We start from the raw sequence: 19,463 nt of genomic DNA, 5'->3' as shown, positions 1-19,463 counted from the left end.
GGAACAATAGGGTTGGGTACAACCCCCCACCTCCCCTCGAAACGAAGAAACCTGAGTCTTTATAGGATCTTAATTGGGGTTATTTGACACTATTGATTTTATATTTCGGGGAGAGCCATGGCAGCGACATTTAACCATGGATCAATAAAGCACGATCAAATTATAAGCGAAGGGAAAAGTGGATGGTGGATACATAATGTGAAGATTTTGGTCTGACTAGTGTGCTTGGCTGGCCTTTAGGCGGCATTCATGTGCGCCTAGCTTAGTCTGTGGGGGCAATGATCTCGAGTCGAGGTGACCATGTGGCTGGACTAATTGACCCCAAGAGTGAAAAAAGTAATTATTCCCACGTTGTGGGGGTATACGCGTCCAATCGAAGTGGTATCATAACCAAAAGCAGGGGGAAGCTTCCTATTATGTAGATAGGCCGTGATGTCTGACCACGCCAGTACCATGGATCAAACAGCCGGATTAACAAATCAGGGTGTTTCTTGTGAGAACAGAGTTTATGCCATGCAGAGACCATGTGCTTTTTAGGGCAATTGCATACCTACTTTGTACATCCATGGCTATGGGCATATATTAGGGCATATATTATTGACAATAATATACAATATAGAATGAATGTACTGAGTACCAAGTACGATGTACAATGGACCTGCCGACTATTTCGTCTAGTAATATACGATTACACGATTATACGATGCAAGACCACTCACTGATCATCTTCGCCACACAAGAACGGGGCCCGCTAACAGCCAGGCTGTTGGGACGAATATGAACGTCCCATCGAAATTAAATAGTCTACGGAGTATTATTGCCCCATCTCTAGCTCGGTGGCTGAATGGAGATCTTCGATCTTCAAACCGAGTGGAGAAGATTTCGTGCTCCTCTCGCTTTTCTGCTTATTTTGTTTTGCACTCAATACTTCAATCTCTCATCCCTCTTTTTTACATATGTATTGAGAAGCGGGCCACTTCCCCGTAATCACGAGAGACTTCGTCTCGAGCATTGACCCAGTGGTATTCATATCTACTGTTAGTCAACAGATGAACTTTGCGATCTCTCTTTCAGCGCATTGAATGCTCTTCTGTTCATAATCACACTGTGCAATCACACTGTGCACGAAATTTGGCCTTCACTCATTTATATACGCCTTTATGACACAATGACTACTATATCAACATCCCGCGGCCACCAGGCCCTCGCTGTCAGCATTGTGTTTACGACTATAGCGACATTCATCACTGCTGTCCGTATATTTACACGAGCATTCCTCGTAAAGCAGATGGGAGCAGACGACTATGTCATCCTAGTTTCTCTAGCCTTCTCATGGATATTCTTCGGCCTGATGTTAGGCGAAGTCTACCACGGCATGGGAGAGCACTATACCGCTATTCCGACGCCAATCTTCAAGGCTCAGATGATCGTACGCTTCACTTCACCAGAACATCTCTCCAACGCAGTACAGTTCCACTGACATGATTCTGTTACAGTACTTCTGGGCTTCAGTCCCTATATACCAAACAAGCCTCATCAGCACAAAGATGTCAATCCTTCTACAATACAAACGAGTCTTCTCCACGCCACGCATGCGCCTAGCATGTTGGATCATGATCGGTGTTCTAGGGTTCTACGGAACCTGGACCATCATCAGCGCCTGGGCTAACTGTGTTCCTCTCGCCAAATTCTGGGATCCAACTGTCCCCGGCTTCTGTTTGGATAAGAAAGCCTTGTGGTTCTCTAACTCGGCTATCCACATTATTACCGATATCGTCATCCTCGTATATCCAATGCCAGTTCTGAAATCGCTACAATTGCCCAAGAAGCAAAAGTTCGCTCTCATGGCTGTTTTCGCGCTAGGTGGATTGTAAGTCTACTTGCATATAACGACAATCATCTACAATGCTAATCATTATTCCAGCGTCTTGATCACAAGTGTACTCCGCCTCAAATCACTCCTCGTCATCGCCAATTCAGACGACCCAACCTGTAAGTACCAACAACACCCAACAACCACCTTCTCTTACATACGAGCCAGATCTAACAAATAACCCTAGACGACAACGTCGGTGCAGCAACCTGGTCCGCCGTCGAGTGCAACGTAGCCATCATCTGCGCCTGTCTCCCCGGCACACGCGCCTTCCTCTCCAGATTCCTGCCGCACATTTTCTCCACCCGAAGCAACGGCTACCACAGCAAGACCACACGACCTTCGCGAAACGGCCGCAATCCCCACACAGGAAACGGAAACACGCAAGTCCTGGCTTCTGTCGTCGGCGGACGTGATCACAGCTCCGGCTACGACCATGATCTGGAAGATCTGTCGCCGTCTGGATCCTTCAATAGCTACACCAAGGAACCTGTGAAGGAGGTCTTTGCGGGCATCAAGGTCACGACAAATGTTACGCAGGAGACAACCTCGCATTCGAAGATTACTGTTAATGACGATACGGGAAGTACGAATGAATTGGTGAAGAAGCATAGCTTTTGATCTATAATGATTTGGGTTGGTTTAACGGGTTCATTCTTTATATATATTTCCTTTTTTTCTTTTTTGGATGGTGGTTTTCTCTCTTGTCTTATATACCTCTGGCCTTTACGTGACGGTCTTTTGCACACGTTCTTTCTGTGATTTTATGCGATGATATACCCAATTACAACAGGCTAGACCGTCAATGTCTGTACTATCGAATATACAAGGAGCTCTTACCTGAACTATCGAGGTAAGAAAGCTGGCTAGTTACTGATTCACTGGAGCCGCGGATTAAAATGGTCCAAGTAATGTATGAAGTACCTCAAAAGGAAAGTTGTATCAATGTGTCTCCTAGAAAGGACATGGCTGGAATTACAATAATTTCATTAAACTAGCGTCTTTTCTAACCTCAAGGCTACCTACAAATTCTTCAAACATGAGCTCTAGGGTATTATGAATGCATTGTAAGACAAGTGTACAGATGTCGAAGCGAACAAAACGAGCTGATCATTCAGTATGCATGAGACCCGCCCATCGTACATTCGGAAGCCGCCCACATTTCAAAGACTAAGGGGTCGTGACAAAGAAAGATGCATAAAGGACAAAATAGAAAATAATTCTAGGCAAGGATCTCGAAAACGATGAACACCGGTATGTGCAATGTGCAATATAAAATTATGCTTGCAGATACGCAGATGTTATCATGCAAATCCCGGAAACTCAAGATAGGCGTGGAATCTGGACCTGTTGCAAAGAAGATATAGTCTACTCCCAAACATTGGAGAAGAGGTCGTCAGATCCGCCAAACCCACCAGACTTGTTATTCGTGTTGGTGGAGGTGGGGTTGGAGACCGGGGCAGCGCTGGCCCAGCCGCCAAAGTCCTCGTCCGCTGCCACAGTTGGTGCGGGCTTAGGAGCAGCACTGGGCGCGCCCCAGCCGTGACCCACGTCGTTCGGGGTCAAGGTATCCGGGACCTTCATCATGGATGCAGGCGAGAGTGCGGCAGAACCAGGTGATGGGGCAGGATCAGGTGTGCTCCATGCGTTCCCACCCCATGGATCAAGGCTTCCAGACATCATGTTGGCTGCTGCTGCGTTCGCAGCGCTAGGGGCTGGCACTTTAGGAGCAGCAGGCTGGATGGGGGGAGCAGAAATATTAAACGCGGATTTCATCTCTTGCTGAGGGGAGGTTGCAGTAGACTTTGGGGGCGAAACCGTTGAGGTATTTGCAGGAGGCGAAGAAAACCCGAACAAGTCATTTGACAGGGATGATGATGGAGGGTTAGGCTTAGCAGTCGGGGAAGTAAATCCACCGAATCCGAAATCTTGCCCGGCAGAGGAGACGGAAGTTGTTCGGGACTGGGACTTCGGGGCTGACAAGGTTGGGGAAGTGAAGCTATCAAAGAAGTTACCGCTCGCAGAGCCCGAGGGCGAGGTGACCTTCGGGGCAGCAGGGGTCGACTTAGCGCCACCGAAAGATGAGAGATTAGAGAATGCTGATGGCTTCTCGGCCGCTTTGGCGGGTGGAGGAGAAGTAGTAGTCGGGAAGCTCAGTCCACTGAAGGCGTCTGTCAGACCCCCCATGTGAGACGAAGCGGAGGGGGCAGGAGGTGAGGCCATGTCGCCGAAGGAGTTGCCCCGCTGGTGCTGGACGGGTGGTGCCGGCTGCGGCTTCGAGTACAATGACAAGATTGACTGTTTGAGGTCCGGCCGAGACATGCCGGCTGGCGCTGCTGGTGTGGATGCCGTGCTAGACGGGCGACTGGTAGTAGAAGGCTGGGTGCTACCGAAGAAGTCAAGACCCAGCAATGAATCATTGGGCTTGTGAGTCTTGACCGGTGCGGGCTGTGCTTGTCTAGGTGGCACACGCGGAGTAGGTCCGGTTGTGCTAGGGCGATTCGGAGGAGAGATATCGTCGCCGAACAGATCAATCGAGGCTTGTTGACGGTGTACCGGGGGCTGACTGGCAGTGGCGACTCTTTGCGAAGCAGAACGTTCAATCTTGGCTTTCTCCTGCACAACCGCAAGAGGCTAGCAAGTCAGTGATTGCTGCTAACTGGATATTATCTTATCACTTACCACATCGTCATCGCCGTCATCCAGGGCCGAGGGGTCCGGCATCTCACCGTCCATTACCCATCGCTTGCTCTCGTACTTTGTCCGGATGAAGTTCTCGATTTTTCTGTTCACATTTATTGTCAGAGACTACCACCACCCAATGAGTGCCATTCAAATGCACTTACGCATCGGAGGGAACGTGGCCGGGTGCCAGTTTCGCTTCCCAGTATCTGCATCTATTAGCCCATGCCCAACATGGTCGGTCAATTGGTTGCGACGAACTTGTTGGCTCTTCCATTGCCCCATCTTACAACACTTTGAAGTTGTTCATCGGTCCACGCATCGAGATCCACGGACTTGACTCGGCTGATATGCGTGCCCATACCCCGGTGAATGCCGGAGCACCGAATGCAGACAAAGACACCTAGGTTCCAGGAAGCCCATCGCGGGTCTGTTTAAAACACAATTCAGTATATGAGCGCCAAGAAATAGCACCGGAGATGAAGCCAGCGTGGGCGCAACTCCAAGAGGGGATCGGGGACCACTCACGCTTGTTCCGTTTACAGTCGGCACATATCTTGTTGTGCTCGAGTTTCAGCAGAGCCTTGATGGTCTGCGAGTTTTGGGCAGCTTGCCCTGGAGTAGGACGTCGAGACATAATAGCAGCAACTCAAGTATCGATGGTTAGAGGGATAGGGAGACAATGGGAGCGACCTAATTATTCTTAGGTGGCGGTCGGCAAACGGTTGCGGCCTAAGGCTGCGGTGTGTATACGGATGGGGGAAAATGCCAGTCCCGCAGTTTGATGTAAAGTAACAGGGGGTCATTGTCCAATAACAGTAGATCTTTAAAAATATTTGTACATTGTATATTTCCTTTGGTTTTCACAGCAGAATTTATTTGAAGTTAAGAACTATAAATATGGTTGGTCCACCCCAACGACGCCTCTCCCCGTATCATGCATGTCGGCCTTTCTGCAGCCTTAGTCCCCTCCCCGCAAAACAAATGATGATTGAATGTCATAAAAAATTTTCTCAAGCTTTGGCCTTAGGATTCTTAGCAGCGCTGGCATCTTCTGTAAAGCGCAGACTGACACTATTCACACAATGACGCTCATCAGTGGGGGTTTGATACCCCTCACCCTCAAATACATGGCCGAGGTGACCCCCACAGTTGGTACATACGATCTCTGTGCGCTTCATACCAAATGTAGTATCGACATGTCTAGTGACAGCACTGGGGATGGAATCAAAGTATGCTGGCCAGCCACAGCCAGATTTGAACTTGTGATCGGCAGTGTAAAGCGGCGCATCGCAACCAGCGCAGTTGTAGACGCCTTTGGATGGGTAGTGGGAATCGTATTCACCGGTGCCTGCGCGCTCAGTACCCTTTTCACGGAGAATGCGGAATTGTTCTATAGCCATTATTTGTAAGCAAATATCCTAGGAGGTGAGAAGCCTCCATGGTATACAAACCTGGGTTCAAAACAGCTCTCCACTCATCTTCGCTTCTCTGGTTGGGGGGCGACATGGCGTCGGTTGGTTGTTCGGGGGTTCGGTTGGAACTGAAAAATGCACCGAAAAAAGGAATGGCCGGCGCAGCTCTAAGAGCCTTGGTGCTTGTCTTCGAATGGGGAGGCTTGCGCGACGAGGACAAAAGCCGAGAGGAGCAAGATGTCGGTACAAGTCGGATAGGGATTGTTTGGTGTCTGAGGGGCGAAATGATATTTCGAGATAATTGGGATCGCATAGAGACGGAGTTTGATAGAAAAATGAGAAAACAATAAGAGTGACCGGCAGCTGAAGCAGAGATGAAAGTGGGGGAGGCTAATCCCAGATGGGCACCTGGATTCGGGTTTACGTCATCATGCGGGGAGACCCCTAGAGTCGATTCGGGGACTCTTTCGGGCCTAGACTGATACCTACATAGGGAGAAATCTATAGCATGGACAAATTTCTATATATTCCGTGGGCTACGGAGTTCTAAAACCAATTCTTTTTTTTATTTGAAAAATGTTCATTCATTCAAAACAACCCCAAACTCCGGCAGTGCAGGGGTATCTCAACAGCAAATCTAACACATGAAAGAAATTCGAAAAAAAAAGAAAGAAAATAGAAAGGCAAAAACAAACAACAAGCCAAAGAAAAAATTCAACGGCGGTTCACGCCGGTCACCAGCATTGAGCCCCGATTGAGCTCCACACGCCACCCCTCCTTCAGCAGCATGTTCCACACGGCGGGTCCAATATGTGACTTGCGGTCTTGGGAGTGGTGACCAACACCGCACACAATATTGAACCCGCCGTGGGAGCTCTGTCCGCCGCCACGAACGTACTTCTGATCTCCCAGTCCGTCCCACCACGCCTGCACACTCTCACGGGCGATTCTGACGGCATTGGCGACCGTCACGCCATGCAAATCCAGGTCATATTGGGACGACTGGCGGGCCACCAGTCGGTCAGACGCTGTGGCCAAATGGCGCATTGCAAGCTGACGTTGTTCATTGCCGACGTCACGGTAGTAAGCGGATGCGCCACCGTAGAGAGGGTTGGAGCGGGCGCGGCGGGCGGACTGGGAAGCTTGGGCAAGGGCAGCCGATCTGGCTGCGAAGTGAGAGTTGGCAGCAGCAGCGGCCTCGCTGAAATTCATGAAATCAGAGGCACTCTCTGTCTGCTGAGCTGGGGGTGTATTCTCCTCTTCATCGTCGAGGGCCACCGGGGATGACACGAAACTGATTATATTTGAAACTGAAGTGAGATCCGGCCGGCGGGCCAAGGTGTCAGCGAGCTCATCTGCGGCTGGGATCTCGTTGTTTGCAATTCGGATCAGGCCAGTGAGAGTGATCGGGTTGATGCTGGGGTACTTGTCGCCGAGCTCCCCCACTTGCGTAACGAGTACAGGATCGTCTTCAATCTCATGGATGTCCTTTGGCGCATGAGCCAGTGCCAAGAATCTGATTGTTGCACAAAGTGACATTGAATTCTCATGATAAGTCGACGCGATTTTCTCCCTCTGTAAAGCGCAGGCCCGCGAGGAAAGAAATTCGATATCCTTCTTTCCTGCCTCCCATTTATTGGTGGCGGCATTATTCATGGCCTGGGAGGCCAGGTCGACTCGACGTTGTTTCTGCTTCTTATTCTTTCGGGATTTTTTGCCGCAGTTCTGGTTCTCCTTGGCTTGGAAGCCATCGATTGACTTGGGGATAGAGGACTGACTGTCTTGAGCTACCTCCTTGGGGGTGTGTTGAGGAATTTCTCTCGCGATTTGTGTCTCTTCAATGAAAGCAAGATTGAGCAAGACATCCATTGAACGACTGAGATTGTCGTGACAATCTTCGAGGATGCGCTCAGCTTCCAGGCGAGTAATAGTTGGGAACATGCTAATCAAGTTCTGCGCCTTATCAGCAGTTGTCATACCCAGAAATGTGTATGCAAGCTTCGAGCCTTTGAGCCTTTCGGCGTCGCGACTGGTGCTGTTGGAGTCGTCATTACTATGTTCAGGATATTCAAGCGATGGCCAGCTTGTAGGATCTGAGGGTGCGCCGTCAGACGATTCGCCGACTGCAGAGCCTGAGACATCAAAGTTTCGGAGGTTGGTTGTGCCTGTGGGGTCAAATGGCAAGTTTTCTTGCTCAACAGCAGATGCGTTCAACACGTCCAGGGTTTCGCGCAACTGTTCGACCTGAGTGGGGATCGCCAGGTCAAAGTCGGATACGATCGCAACAAACAACGCAGGGTCAATTGGTGGACAGTAGGTGCTTTCAAGCTCCTGTATAAAGAAACAGACATCAGAGATGAACATGACAAGCAAGCAGTACTGCAATAAGCTATGCTTAGACTGTGTGTGAATCAGTGGGACACAACATACCTTGAAGAGCTCATCGCCACAGTCTCCCATGGCTGTGGTCATGGATTTAGCTGCAGTGTTATTGGAGGTGTTTGCGTTAATACCTGTTCAGAACTACAAGTTTGGACAAGTGTAAGGGATGTTTGCGAGAGATGAAGGTGAAAAGTGGCTTTTTTTCGCGATGATCTTGATAGCTCACGATAAGATATTGATAGAGATCAATGCGGGTAACGGTGGGGGAACCAATCACAGAGCCATGTGCCAGTCACGTGTAGGTATCACGTGGGTGGGGTAACCAAGGCAGGAAGTGGCACGTGTATGTGAATCACGTGTTCAGGGGATGATTTTAAAATGGCATGGCTAAGCCTCACATGCCAAATCTGATCGAATATTAGGATTCGACTGAGGTTACTTTTTTTTATGATCTACAGACTATTACATAGGTATATGGACTTGTTCTATATAAATCGCCGGAGTATACACTTACACTATATCCTTGACTATACCTGTAAGGCTTCTGATTATATGAGTTGTAGTTTGTATGTAGAAACATCAACATATGTACTCACCAGATGGAATAAATTGATATTCCCTCTGAAAAATGGGGAGTAATATGTAGAAAAAAAGCCATTGAACCAATCAGCTAATACACGAACATGATATAACGATATAGTATTCATATGTTGTAGGTCTTAGAAAGCCTTCTCGGAGACTTACAGCGAACATCGGGTTCTGTTTCCGACCCCAATTCTCCAATTTAATTCGGTGCGTCCATCCGACTTTTGAGCCCACCGATATGACTATATCTTTGGTCAATGATGCCAACCAAGATAACTTCTACCACTAATCATTTGTCTGTATCTCAAGCCTCAAAACACTTCTCATAATGTTCTCCTACCGTTATCTTCAAACAAAAACAAATGCATTTTCAGCTTGTTTTTCCGGGTCTTCGCAAAGTTTTTCAAGTACCGGGGTAAGAACTATGGCAACCGCACGAAGAAAAGAATTCCTTTGCATCCTTCCCGACAATCCAAATGTCCTGGCTATTAGAAAACAAGTGAAAGGGTTAGTTTATCAATTTATCACAGCATTCTCTGGATAGCCAGGTCGGGACGAGCATAGCTAACATTAACTAGAATCCACTACGAGGGAGTCAAGCCATTAGTGGCCGCTGGCAAGCTCGTTGATGGAGGTGCCATTTTTGAGAAACACCCTGAGGAGGGCAAGGATGCCCTGTTCAAGGGTAGCGTGATCGTGTACTCGGCCAACGATGCTGAAGAAGTCCGCGCCATTCTTGAGAAAGATGTTTACGCCACCAGTGGTGTATGGGACTTGAATAAAGCACAGATTTTACCAGTTAGTAGAGTCTTTTCGTCCTCATAGGTTCAATGCTAACAAACGTAGTATGTCCCTGCGGTTCGAGAGCCGCTTCCATGACGAATATAGATGGTCGAAGTATATATAGAAAGTGGCAAATATGAGAGTTTGCACTGAGTTTAAGAGATTAAATTATATGGTACAGTAAGGCACTTGAATCCTATAAGAACGTTGGTCTTTTTTGTACTAATTTGTCCCGAAGGGTTTGCTTAGATGGATATATGCCATTTTCTTGCCTGCACCGCTAGGATGATTTGGACCTCCGGAGGTTGTGGGTATGAGTGATGCATCAAGAGATAGATGCATGACTCCCATTTGGAGGCCTGTTAGAGGGCCTATATAGTGACCACTGATTTTGACGGCTGGCTATGAATATATATGCAGTCAATGACATATGTAGTATTCCATGTATACCCATGGCCACAGCTAACCTAGTTAGCTGCCATCATTATTACACAGTGGACCCTATCAGTAGTGTTGTGAATATAAACCCAGATATCAAAGTAATCTTGATAGTATACATACATAGGTACATGAATGGACTAAGATTATGTTTGGAAAAGGCTTCTAAGTTCAAAAAGATGAGGAGTTGACCCAAGATATCAACGAGTCCGTGATTCATTCGTTGATTCATTCATGTTGGAATGCTAAGCATTGGAAAAAACAGAAATACAGACAAGGTATAGGAGCGCGGTGTACCAAGTAGAGAGAGAAGAGGAAAAGGAAAACCCCAGACGCTATGCGAAGAGATAAATCAGGGCTTTTGCCCAAACACAACACCCGGCCCGCGCGTTGGGCCGAGTATATCGCACTCTATGGTGCCAGATGATACCGAGCCCAAAAAAAAAAACAGAGACGCAGGAGTCAAACAAACAAGAAACCCCCTGTCAAAGCTGCAATTCACCTTCCCTGGTGCTAGATGCCAATGAGTGCGTAATAATACGAGGCCCCTTTGAGAATTGGTACACGGGGAATTATGAAGAAACATTTGAAAGGATATGGGTAATGCATGAAAATGGGAGAACGCGGCTTGATACATGTTCTAGGAACGTCCTGAACCGACAAAAAGCATGGGTATTTCCGTGCGCTGCTAAAAACGAGAAAGCAGAAGTGTGGGAAGAGAAATAGAAATGAAACGAGTGAGGATGCCAGCCCCAGATTCACCACATATCATCGTCATCGTCGTCATCGAGTTGAACGTCGTCGCCAAAGGACGAGTGTCCGTGCTGCTGGTGGCCTGGGCCGTAAGCCTGGCCATTTTCATAGCCCTGCTTGTCGCTCCTCGAATGGCTACCGTAGCGATCATGCGGATCGTCATCATAGTCATACATGGAAGATTCGTCATAGGCACTTTCTCCGTAGTGTTGTTGCTCCTGAGACTGTGCGAGTCCGTTAGTAATCTTGCTCGCCCCAAGGATAAGAAGAATCTTCGCTTACCTGTTGGTATCGCTGATACTCATCTGGCTGATCCCGTGATTTCGATGATCTCTGGGATGATCCAGAGGAAGCAACCGACATCTGCGGGTGCATCTGTTGTACCTTGGCTAAGTATGAGTACATGAAATTGCTCAGCAATACTTGAGAGTACAGAGCTCGCCGGGGATTTGCAAGCTTGATATGCGCCATCCGGTAAATAGCTCGCTCCTCCAAAATCGAGAAGCGGGACCACGGATAATCGACATCGGCGCGAAGTACTCGCATTGGGGGTTCAGGAGACAGGTTTCGTGACGAATGCTTTCGGTGGTGACCTTCACTACTGTGCTTTTTCCGTCCACCACCAAAAATAGAAGAGAAAATGCCATCCTTTTCTTTCTTTGAGTCTCCCGATGCCCTCCTTACGCCGTCTTTGCGTCGTTCTTCCTCGAGCTTTGGATCAAGGCGGTCCAAAACGAGGCTTTCGCGTGCCCGCGGAGTGCTCTCGATAGATGATTGTAAAACGTCTAGGCGTGTGTTGTCATGGGTTTTGTCGACAACCTTTGATTTAGTCTTTTTCGAGTCGTTATCCTTGTCTTTCTTCTTGTCTTTTTCTTCGCTGCCCAGCAACCAGTGCCAACTAGACTTGCGGCTACCATCAGAGTCCTTCTTGTCTTTTGATTTCTTGTTGTCAGGTTTCCGTTCTTCGGGTTTGCGTTCTTCTGGAATGGTAGGAATGAATGAAAGGCTGTCGGTGCGGGTACTGTTCCCAGGTATCATCTGAGGGTTATTGGCAAAGTCATTGAGCGAAGGTGCAGGTTCGTGGGGAGGTTGGCGAGGATTCTTGGGACGTTTCGGTGCCGGCTCATACGAAGACGTGGGTTTCGGTGATGGTTTAGATGCCGCGGTACGATCCGGTGACCGCCTACTTGGTGAAGGCGGACTTGGTATGCGGCTCGATTCAGTGGCCGGAGGTGTTTCAATTATTGCAGGGATCTTCTGCTCGCCTGGGGCTACGTTCGCGGTCGATCGGCCATTCGAGCTGATACGAGAATGCCATTTCCTTTCATTGGTCGTATCTCCCGAATCGGATCGATCCAGAGCAGCATCCGGTCGCCCACCAGAGGTGGACAAGCCTTCCTGCTCGGCCTCAGGCTGATCGACAATTGAATCGAATGTCGAACTCGCGGGTGAACCTGGGACATAAGCCGAGCCATGCGATGAGGCAGAGGGGGCTCGAGCCGCTCGCGTCGTTTTGGGAGAAGGTTCAGTGGAGACACCGGCGAGTCCCGGGATTGTAGGATCTTGAGGTAGAACAACCGCAGGTCCTGTATCACTCCCTGCAGATTCAGATGCCCCCCGTCCAACTCGTTTAGAGTAGGGCAACTTTTCGCCCTTTTTCAAACTCCCAGCTTTCTTATATTGTGTCCGGGTTGACCGGCGTAGGCTGTTTCCCGGAGGTGCGGGTGGTAGGATCGGCATGTCCTCGTTTCCTGCCAGGTCGATCTTCTGCATGCCGCGCATGAGTGATTCTTTGTCCAGCGGGTTCGAATCATCCACCAAGGTTTCCAACTGTTGCAAGTTGGGGCTCAACATGGCATCTCGCCTACTTGATTGAGAGCGTTGACGTTCCAACCGATCCGCACCATCTGTATAACCCGACGAATTGTCGATTTGTCTCGACAACATGGAGCGTTTGCGATTGAGCCCACCTCCCGACCCTTGGCGTTCGGAACCTGAAGTCGAATAGTCGCCGGATCTGCGCTTGATATGGTCGGCCTTGGTATCGAGAAACGACTTGAATTCTTTCGGAGCCAGTTCGGGGTGCAGTCGCGCAGGAACCCAGAATAACCGGGAGGCGTCATCTTCGTCAGCTGAGGGCGAGGGGGGTGGTGCGAAGCCTGGGAGGTCAGGGTCACCGGCGGCGGCCACATCCATCGACATGCGCCGAATCGCAGCGAGATTGGTCAGTTCCTGAGCAACGGCTGCAGGGTTCGATTCGTAGTCGATATCGTTGAGAGGAAAAGAGGACGTTGCAGCCTCCGAGGGCAATCGAGCACCATCGGCATTCCCCGGATCACTTCCCACCTCAAAGGACCGATGTGCAACAAGCGGCGGCCGTTGGTTTCCATTTGTATGTATTGCTTGCACATCTGACGAAGATTGATGCAGTGGCGAGGACGGAGAAAGAGAGGACTCGGATCCATCGGCGGCGTGCGGAATGGTTGTTATTGACTCGCCGAGGGGCGTTGTTATATAACTCAGGCGTCTCGGATCATTACGATCGTAATCGTCGTCGTACATGTGTCCGATAGCTTCCGTCACATGGTGGCTTGGATCACTAATCGATAGATGGGCGGCGTGACCTCTCCGCGTCGCATGCCCGCCTGCCTCGTGGGCACTCGTGGAAGCCTGAACGCGTACGAAATATGATTAGAATCAACAATGCGACAATTTGAAGTGGAGATCCCGTTCTCAAATTCCATGGGAAGGGGTCCAATTCCATGTGGTGGTGCCTGAGGGGTTCGAGGTTGAGGGGGGTCTCGACCAAAAAAAAAAAGCACGCCCACATGAACCAAAGAACATGAACCGGGGAAATCGACACACCTGCATGGGAAGCCAGTTGTACAGGAACCAAAAGACGTCAAAGACGGAGCCCGAATGGAAGCTTAAGAGGAGGGGGCAGTGTCAACCACGTTGGATAGCGAGGAGGAACGGGTCATCGAAGCGGGGAAAGAGGAATGGAGACAAAGAGCCGGTAGCAGGGTGCTAGACATTCGGTTACTACCGAGTCCAAATGAGCGTCATATGGGTGAAGTGGGAAAAGAAAGGAAGAGAAGAGAAGAATGGAGTTTAGCGGGCGGAGAGCAGATGAGGGAGTGTACATAAACCTCCGCAGCACCTGACTTATCTTGAACTCATTCCAAATGAGATTTCTTATTATATTACTTACTATATAATACAATGCGTATCTAGCCCTTTTTTTTATTTTTAGGATCTTCTAGGTCTTTTGGGCCTTTTAGATCTTGGATTCATTGACCACCTTGTTGGCTCCACTTACTTTTAAAAAACGGGGGATGGACGATCGGTTGATCGACACACACGTTCTCTCTTTTTCTTTCCTTTTCCTTTCTCTCCACTTCGTACTTTTTGGTTTACAACATAGTGATACATTCTTTTGGTTCGGATTCGAACATCGGACTTCAAAGAACCAAGTACTACCTACCTTTTAGAGCTGAACTTGCAAATATATTTCTTCGATTCGTGACACCGCATTCCATGTACCTCGAGGGCTGAAAAGATCACCTCATTACATTCATCTTTGACAAAGACTAAAAGGTTTAGATTAAAATGGGAATGGGAAAGGTTGAAAACACATATTAAATACACATTTCCCATTTCCAAAGCCGCTTGGCAGCCTTTTAGTCCATAATAACACTATATGGATGGAGTAGATGGGGTCGGACCTGAGATTCCATACGCCGTGTGACTGTACATATGTATCCAATCTTCCCCGGGAACCGAAGACAATAGCTGGATATGCCATGCAAGTGTTCGCACAAGTCAATGACACGAGAAGGTCCAGCCCAGAATGTAAAGGATTTCAACCAGTGAGAGACTAGAGTACATGGGATTATTATGTTCAATGTTGGAACCAGATCAACTCAAGATGTAGATGAACCTGACAGGTGTATTCAACTTAAGAGACCGAGAAGAGACTTATGAGGCATGGAAGGAATAGACTGGAGAAACTCTGGAGAAACCCTGGGAAATCACAATCAGATGGGGAATGCTCTGCATAAAACCAAAAAGACCCAAGATGATAGTATCCCCGAGCTCCGTCCCGAACGAAGAAAAAAAGAAGCATGAGAACGAAAAACTCCACGCTGAAGAATGTAAATGGCACCGAATTTAACGTGAATGAAAGAATGGAAAAAAAAGGTTGACGAATCCGTACACGCCAGGATATATGTAGGGCAAAGAGTTGGGGGGACGTATGTTCATCAAGTCCCGGAGAAATGTGCATCAAGAGTTCATCACGGTGTGTGTGCTACATGGACCAGAATTGGACGCGCATGAACCTAAGATGCCTCGACATAGTTGCTGCGAATGAATTAGCCGCCAATTCTAGCAAGTGGAAGGAAATAAGTTCTTACCTGGGGAAGATGCCCACGCGATCACCAATGCGACCAGTCCACCAGTCTTCCGCCTTCTCCGTCCGCTTCAGTATGGTGATAATTTCACCCTTCTTGAATCCAAGATCACCTTCCTGATCCGCATCGAATGTGAAAAGGGCAACGGCTTGGTCTGATCGCAATTGGGCTGCGCCAGTCTTTTGTTGGAAGACTGGCTTAGGGGCAGTTGGACGGGTAGGTCTGCGATCCGAATAGACATATTCCTCTTCGAATGGCGCAGTGTTGCTTCGGTTACGCCCATAGCCATCATATGAATCGCCGGCAGGGGACCGAGTTGTCGTGGAACGACCAAGCCCCGAGGCAGGCCGATCATAAACATCATCAGCCCAGGTGTTCGCACGGCGCGGCTTATCGCGGTAGTCGTAGTTATTTTCGGTGTTGGATCGACCACGCGGGCTACCTTGACCGTAGGCATCGCCCTTGCGTCCCTCCCAGACCACATCGTCATGGCTGTCGTCATAGACAGGAATGTCATTGTACATGGAGTCACCATAGGCCCGCGCATTTCCTTGGAATGCACGGGAGGTCAACACGCGCATCAGGGCATCGGCAGCTGGTGGGGGGCGAACGGTGCCTGTGAGAAGTTGATTCGCGGAGACACGACTGCGGTACAATTTCTCGTTCGCATCCTTGCGTTCCACCAGCATACTACCTTCGAGACTGACACCGGCGAAAAGACCCTTGGTTTTTGAGTAGGAGAAGACGGCCGCAACGCCCTTGGTACTAGCTGCGCCAGCCGCCTCGGCATTTCGGCCAATCGGTCCAGCAGCGAGTGATACGTTACCACCCAGCGTCAGTGTTCCCACTTGTGAGAATGTGCGAACAGCAGCGGCATCGTTGAGAATGAAGACAAAGTCGGTCAACTCAAACCCAATCTGTCCTCCAATTCCGGCACCTGCAGTCGCAATAGCTGATGGAGCCGACCAGGACCCATCGGCAAGACGAGCGACAACGATACCGGAGCCAAATCGACCGGAGCCTAGGAAGCCGGCCTTCAGAACCGTGAGAACCGCAAGACCCTGAGGGAAAACGTCTGTTAGTCATGGATGTTCCCAACCGGGGCATATGTAAGTGTCTTACCTTCGCATTGGCCAAAATCTCTGGGGGAATGACCTTGTCGGGACCGAATGACTGCTTAGGGTCAACGAAGGATGTCAAGATCTTTGCAGCCTTTTTGCATTCGCCTGTTAAGAGAGAATCCACTGTCAGCCGGATGTGCCGCACACGACTGCGGGGAAGTGGGCTTTGGGTATCGATATAACCTACTGCTCATAGACGCCGGTAGCGGATTGTTGATCCCGAAACCCATATTGGCTGGTGACTATCGAGGTAGAACGAACGCAAAGTCGAGGGTGTGAGAAATTGGGGGGGGGAAGGGAAATGAGGAGCTGTTGATGTCTCGAGGGTTACGGTTAGTCAGTGAGTGTGGGCCCGGAGCCCAGCTGATGACGGCTAAAGCGGGACGCCAGTTCGTTGGAGGCTCAAGACGCAGAATGAGATTGGGTAAATACTACTTAGGTAGGTACAGTACAATGTTGGAGATATTTTCAAGGCAATAGATAGTCAATTGGAAATCAAACACCCTCAGTGATCATTAGCCCTTGATATTCCATGTATTTCGACAATTTTATGGGGTCTCTTGGCTCGGGGTTTAAAAGTGGACGAGCAAGACGACCGTTGCTTGGCAAATTGGGAAGTTTTTTTTTATTTTTCCTATTAAGTATTTAATAAAAAGGAGATCGAGAACAAAGAGATTATAGCCAAAGCAGCAATTCCCCGATGTGTAGAGAAATTGTATAGTCATTGTATAGCATGTGGAACGTGTAGAACATGTAGATGCGCTAGGCGCCAAGACCAGGTGTTATCGTATCGCGATTGTCTCATCCGGAATCAACCTCGGAGCCTTGGAACTTATCCACCTCCATACACTTCTTGCAAGGTTATGGTTGGGCTATGACCATTACGTGACTCGCTAGACGCGAAAATGGCATCGGGTATGTTATATATACTTCACTTCCAGCAACATTGCTGATAGGTCAATTCGTCCAGTTCGCATTTGCGTTTGCGGCGACGAGGGCACTGGCAAGTCCAGTCTCATCACCTCGCTCGTCAAAGGTGTGTTTGTTACGAACAAAATCCAACCAGTCCTTCCCCAAATTACCATCCCTCCCACCCTCGGGACCCCCGAAAATGTTACAACCACGACCGTCGTCGACACCTCGGCTCTTCCCCAAGAACGGAACAATCTCGCGCGAGAGATACGGAAATGTAACGTGATTCTCCTCGTGTATTCCGATCACTACAGCTATGAACGGGTAGCTCTGTTCTGGCTGCCATACTTCCGCTCGTTGGGTGTCAATGTCCCGGTCGTCCTGTGTGCCAACAAGTCCGACCTGGCGACGGGTCATAGTGAGACGCGAGTGGTGGAGGAGGAGATGCTTCCTTTGATGGCAGAGTTCAAGGAAATTGACTCATGTATACGTACCAGTGCTCGGGAGCATCGTAATGTCAACGAAGCTTTCTTCGTTTGCCAAAAGGCTGTCACGCACCCGATCGCGCCGCTGTTCGATTCCAAGGAGGCAGCTTTGAAGCCCGCTGCGGTAGCAGCTCTACAAAGGATATTCTATCTCTGCGACAAAGATCGCGATGGATATCTATCTGACAAAGAGCTCAAGGATTTCCAAATCCGGTGCTTTTCCAAACCATTGAACGACGCGGATCTCAATCACATCAAGGAAACGATTCAAAAAGCTCATCCGGACTCGATTACGGACTCGGGCATTGACTGCCAAGGGTTTATTCATCTGAACAAATTATACTCGGAGAAAGGGCGACATGAAACAGTCTGGATCATCCTGCGAGCATTCCAGTACACGGATAATCTCTCACTGCAGGAGAAATTCTTACACCCAAAGTTTGAAGTACCGCCGTTCGCTTCTGCCGAACTGTCACCCGAAGGCTATCGATTCTTTGTCAACCTCTTTCTTCTATCCGACAAGGATAATGACGGGGGCTTGAATGAGGCTGAACTTGCATCCTTGTTTGCCCCTACCCCGGGCTTGCCCGCATCATGGGCGGACGGCTCGTTCCCATCCTCCACAGTCCGCAATGAGGCAGGCCATGTAACACTGCAAGGCTGGCTTGCTCAGTGGAGCATGACCACCTTCCTGTCTCCCAAAACTACGCTGGAATACTTGGCATATCTGGGCTTTGAGCCCTCCGACCAAAGCGACCAATCCATTACTGCGGCATTGAAAGTGACACGGCCACGAAGAAAACGGCGCCGGCCGGGCCGCGTGGGACGAAATGTTGTCCAATGCCATGTTCTGGGGGCCCCTGGATCCGGCAAATCGGCCCTGCTCGATGCACTCCTTTCCCGCGGATTCAGCACGACCTACCATCCTACCATCCAACCACGTACTGCAGTGAACACGGTGGAGCTTCCGGGCGGCAAACAGTGCTACCTTATTTTGGATGAACTAGGTGAGCTGGAACCTGCTTTGCTGGAGAACCAGTCAAAACTGCTGGATCAGTGCGACGTGATTGCGTACACGTATGATTCCTCGGACCCAGACTCATTTTCCTACATTCCCGCATTGTTGGCAAAATATCCTCATTTGGAGGAGCTCCCCAGTGTATTCGTTGCCCTCAAGGCCGACCTGGATCGGACGACACAGCGAGCCGAGCACCAGCCTCATGAATACACAGCTATGCTGAACATGCCCAGTCCGCCGCTCCATGTGAGTGTTACGTGGAGTTCTATCCAGGAGGTATTTGTCCATATTGCCGAGGCTGCCATGGAGCCCAGCACAGCTTTCCCGCGTAGTGAAGAGGACGTGGAAGGCAAATGGATGTCGTGGGGAATTGCCCTCGGAGCGGTAGTTTGTGCGGGCGCCGCGGCGGTGATGATCTGGCGACGAGTTGGTAGCGGCAATTAGGGTCTTCGTTCATGTTCTATACCATACCCCATAGTTTAATGTGCAAATAAATGTAAAACGATCTTAATACCTAGTTGTCTTCCCCTTAATGGATCATGATACTTACATATTTAGTCAGGCACATAGCCGGCTTAGCCGGAGTTAAGCCGGTCCCCGCCAG

At 49.4% G+C, this 19,463-nt stretch overlaps 8 protein-coding genes across 8 annotated transcripts; 3 read left to right on the top strand and 5 right to left on the bottom strand.

The window, feature by feature from the left end:
• Nucleotides 1–1,168: 1,168 nt before the first annotated feature.
• N7455_009795 (putative integral membrane protein) lies at nucleotides 1,169–2,494 on the top strand (the record flags this gene model as incomplete). The annotated part of the gene is made up of 4 exons (XM_040956452.2): nucleotides 1,169–1,429; nucleotides 1,497–1,870; nucleotides 1,925–1,992; nucleotides 2,061–2,494. 4 exons carry the CDS (start codon nucleotides 1,169–1,171, stop codon nucleotides 2,492–2,494), a joined length of 1,137 nt encoding a protein of 378 aa, XP_040813168.2.
• Nucleotides 2,495–3,241: 747 nt separating this feature from the next.
• Nucleotides 3,242–5,192, bottom strand: N7455_009794 (uncharacterized protein; the record flags this gene model as incomplete). Its single annotated transcript, XM_065606300.1, has 5 exons — nucleotides 3,242–4,489; nucleotides 4,556–4,658; nucleotides 4,720–4,764; nucleotides 4,817–4,985; nucleotides 5,084–5,192. 5 exons carry the CDS (start codon nucleotides 5,190–5,192, stop codon nucleotides 3,242–3,244), a joined length of 1,674 nt encoding a protein of 557 aa, XP_065460263.1.
• Nucleotides 5,193–5,568: 376 nt separating this feature from the next.
• Nucleotides 5,569–6,283, bottom strand: N7455_009793 (peptide-methionine (R)-S-oxide reductase; the record flags this gene model as incomplete). Its single annotated transcript, XM_040956375.2, has 2 exons — nucleotides 5,569–5,948; nucleotides 6,010–6,283. The coding sequence occupies 2 exons, from the start codon at nucleotides 6,281–6,283 to the stop codon at nucleotides 5,569–5,571; spliced, it is 654 nt and encodes a 217-aa protein (XP_040813054.2).
• A 401-nt stretch (nucleotides 6,284–6,684) lies between these two features.
• N7455_009792 (uncharacterized protein) lies at nucleotides 6,685–8,442 on the bottom strand (the record flags this gene model as incomplete). Its single annotated transcript, XM_065606299.1, has 2 exons — nucleotides 6,685–8,349; nucleotides 8,401–8,442. The coding sequence occupies 2 exons, from the start codon at nucleotides 8,440–8,442 to the stop codon at nucleotides 6,685–6,687; spliced, it is 1,707 nt and encodes a 568-aa protein (XP_065460262.1).
• A 919-nt stretch (nucleotides 8,443–9,361) lies between these two features.
• N7455_009791 (YciI family protein) lies at nucleotides 9,362–9,816 on the top strand (the record flags this gene model as incomplete). The annotated part of the gene is made up of 3 exons (XM_040956373.1): nucleotides 9,362–9,444; nucleotides 9,516–9,735; nucleotides 9,784–9,816. 3 exons carry the CDS (start codon nucleotides 9,362–9,364, stop codon nucleotides 9,814–9,816), a joined length of 336 nt encoding a protein of 111 aa, XP_040813073.1.
• Nucleotides 9,817–10,916: 1,100 nt separating this feature from the next.
• N7455_009790 (putative telomere silencing protein Zds1) lies at nucleotides 10,917–13,782 on the bottom strand (the record flags this gene model as incomplete). Its single annotated transcript, XM_040956397.2, has 3 exons — nucleotides 10,917–11,135; nucleotides 11,194–13,581; nucleotides 13,777–13,782. The coding sequence occupies 3 exons, from the start codon at nucleotides 13,780–13,782 to the stop codon at nucleotides 10,917–10,919; spliced, it is 2,613 nt and encodes an 870-aa protein (XP_040813070.2).
• Nucleotides 13,783–15,093: 1,311 nt separating this feature from the next.
• Nucleotides 15,094–16,769, bottom strand: N7455_009789 (SYLF and SH3 domain-containing protein). The gene is made up of 4 exons (XM_040956383.2): nucleotides 16,632–16,769; nucleotides 16,446–16,549; nucleotides 15,327–16,384; nucleotides 15,094–15,273 (listed from the first exon to the last, which is right to left on the bottom strand). The coding sequence occupies exons 1-4, from the start codon at nucleotides 16,672–16,674 to the stop codon at nucleotides 15,252–15,254; spliced, it is 1,227 nt and encodes a 408-aa protein (XP_040813068.1). The 5' UTR covers nucleotides 16,675–16,769; the 3' UTR covers nucleotides 15,094–15,251.
• A 502-nt stretch (nucleotides 16,770–17,271) lies between these two features.
• On the top strand, nucleotides 17,272–19,303 carry gem1 (ERMES complex Ca(2+)-binding regulatory GTPase GEM1; the record flags this gene model as incomplete). The annotated part of the gene is made up of 2 exons (XM_040956425.2): nucleotides 17,272–17,359; nucleotides 17,415–19,303. The coding sequence occupies exons 1-2, from the start codon at nucleotides 17,350–17,352 to the stop codon at nucleotides 19,301–19,303; spliced, it is 1,899 nt and encodes a 632-aa protein (XP_040813193.2). The 5' UTR covers nucleotides 17,272–17,349.
• Nucleotides 19,304–19,463: the final 160 nt, after the last annotated feature.

Source organism: Penicillium solitum (assembly GCF_028829755.1).
Source record: "Penicillium solitum strain IBT 25940 chromosome Unknown utg000008l_segment0_segment0, whole genome shotgun sequence".
Classification (NCBI taxonomy): Eukaryota; Fungi; Ascomycota; class Eurotiomycetes; order Eurotiales; family Aspergillaceae; genus Penicillium; species Penicillium solitum.
Note: the sequence above shows the minus strand (reverse complement) of the source record. Positions and strands in the feature narration are given on the sequence as shown.